At 35.6% G+C, this 2,091-nt stretch overlaps 1 protein-coding gene across 4 annotated transcripts in view; it reads right to left on the bottom strand.

The window, feature by feature from the left end:
- Positions 1-2,091, bottom strand: part of EFEMP1 (EGF containing fibulin like extracellular matrix protein 1) — a 119,404-nt gene that overhangs the window by 108,228 nt on the left and 9,085 nt on the right. For all 4 annotated transcript variants that reach the window (XM_019516666.1, XM_019516663.1, XM_019516665.1 and 1 more), the window contains exons 3-4: positions 241-289; positions 13-51 (exon numbers count right to left, since the gene is read on the bottom strand). In XM_019516666.1, the coding sequence (XP_019372211.1) occupies positions 13-51; positions 241-289 (88 nt within the window). The remainder of the gene's footprint in view (positions 1-12; positions 52-240; positions 290-2,091) is intronic.

The raw sequence follows: 2,091 nt of genomic DNA, 5'->3' as shown, positions 1-2,091 counted from the left end.
ATTTCATCCCACCTTTACATGCATCTGGGACAATTTCACATTCATCAATATCTGTGGTTAGCAACAACAGAAGTCATGCTTTTAATATGTAATCTTCGAGTTTTAAAATACAAGTAACATAGCAAGGCATGCAAGCATGGTTCTACTGTCCAAAATCATTTGAGATATTTGGAAGATAATATACTAGAAACTACTAAAAATATCATTAAGTAGTCTTTCTTTTATAATGACTTACAGTACCTTTACACTGCTGCCTATAGGGATCCCATTCATAGCCATCTGTACATTGCTGCAGAAAAAGGAAATGCAGGAAAAAGTGAATTAATACTTCAAACAAAAAACCCCAAACAAGTCAGTATGTATTTTCTACTGCTATAAACATTGTCCAGCAACACAAATTAAAAAAAAACTTAAATCATACAAAAGAGAAAAAAAGAGTCAGGCTTATGTTGTTTATATAGAGGGCAAAACCAAAAACAGTTATCGCAATATTGCTGTGCAACAAGATTAAATGCAAGTTATGTGGGAAATGAACGATCCTTTTGTAAATTTTGCTCCAAAGTGCTCAGTGCATCCTGAGCGGTGAGCACCTTCAGTGCCTCCAGAACTCAGTGAGAGAAGATGGTGCTAAGTACTTTAACCCATTACAGCTGAAGGTGGTGATCCTGCCAACTGTTTCTCATGAACACTTGTTTTGACTTCAACAGTACTACAACACTGCCAGCTCAGAAGTCATGAATAAGACTAGAGGATAAGAATTATTAAAAAAAATATATATATATATAAAAATCATTTGGGGGTTCTTTATTTGCCTTTCATTTTAAGCTGTTAAGGTCCATTTTCTCAAGCTTTTCCATCAAATGTGATGACTACAAACTACTTTCAGGATAAAGGGATACTGATGGTGTTTTTCCTAAAAATAATTATGTAACACTAAATATTGCAAGACTTGCAGTAAAATTGAGGGTGTTAAAACTCTTATTGCTGGGACTATGAATATGGTTGTCAAAGCCAATGAGACTACAGCCCATGCAAATCATTCATATCAACATGCTCTACAAACGTGAGCGATTAAGGTGATGAGCCCCAGAAATTAAGGCACCTACATTTTCTGTCTATTCAAAAGCATTCATTTGCAGAATATAATAGCCAATTATCAACTGAAGTCACATAAATGAACAGTATTATGCAATTAAATGTGGTCTGAATCAATGGATCAACTAAGCTGTGTAGTGTGTGTGTCTGTTCTGATTAGCATATTGTTCCCATAACATTACAGTAAGAAAGTGGAGTACATTAGTCAACCAAAAATGGTGAATAAAATTTAATTCTTGGTGTAATTTCTCCACTTTAGCAGAGCTACTCCAGAGGTGAAGTTGACACAATATTGTTGTGCATGTTACTTAATGTGCTATTTTGAAGTTGTTTTGTGAAACTTGTTACTGTTGCAGATTGAATCAGTAGTAGAAGCTAAAACATTTTGTTTAGTCACAGGTGACACTAGTAATCTGCCAAAAATGCAGCACTGAACTAGAGTAGTCTCCAATGCTATGAAGGGGAAAAAGCACAGCTAATTGTATTATAATTCTAGCTCTCTAAAGGAATGACTACATGCTGAGTTGACACCACCAAAGTTACTGTAGCTATGAAAACCCAAGCCCACAGGAAAACAGCAAATGCATGTATTTACTGAATCACCCAATTCCTGTTAATGCACAACAGAAGTAGTATCAACTACACACTGCTGAGCCAATTCTGCTCCTACTGAAGTAATTGGGAATTTTGTCTTTGACTCTTAGTGAAACTGGGATTCAGTATATATTGTGTCATGTGAATTTAAAAATATTAATTTATTAAGAGAGTGTAACATTTTCAGGGACTTTTTGGAATTTTACATTAGGTCAGGATTACAAGGAGGATGCTAGAATTTTTAGTGAATACAAAAAGAAAGGGGGGAGGTGTCAGTGTGCGCGTGTGTGTGTGATAGTCAGCTGTTTACTATGTGGAAACAGGAGCTTGATACAATTTATTGTTGCCAGGCTGTGCCCCTCAATTTTGTCTCATCAGTTTCTGACTAAGCTGCCATTTGTT

Source organism: Gavialis gangeticus, unplaced genomic scaffold (assembly GCF_001723915.1).
Source record: "Gavialis gangeticus isolate Ggan-Ray unplaced genomic scaffold, GavGan_comp1, whole genome shotgun sequence".
Classification (NCBI taxonomy): domain Eukaryota; kingdom Metazoa; phylum Chordata; order Crocodylia; family Gavialidae; genus Gavialis; species Gavialis gangeticus.
Note: the sequence above shows the minus strand (reverse complement) of the source record. Positions and strands in the feature narration are given on the sequence as shown.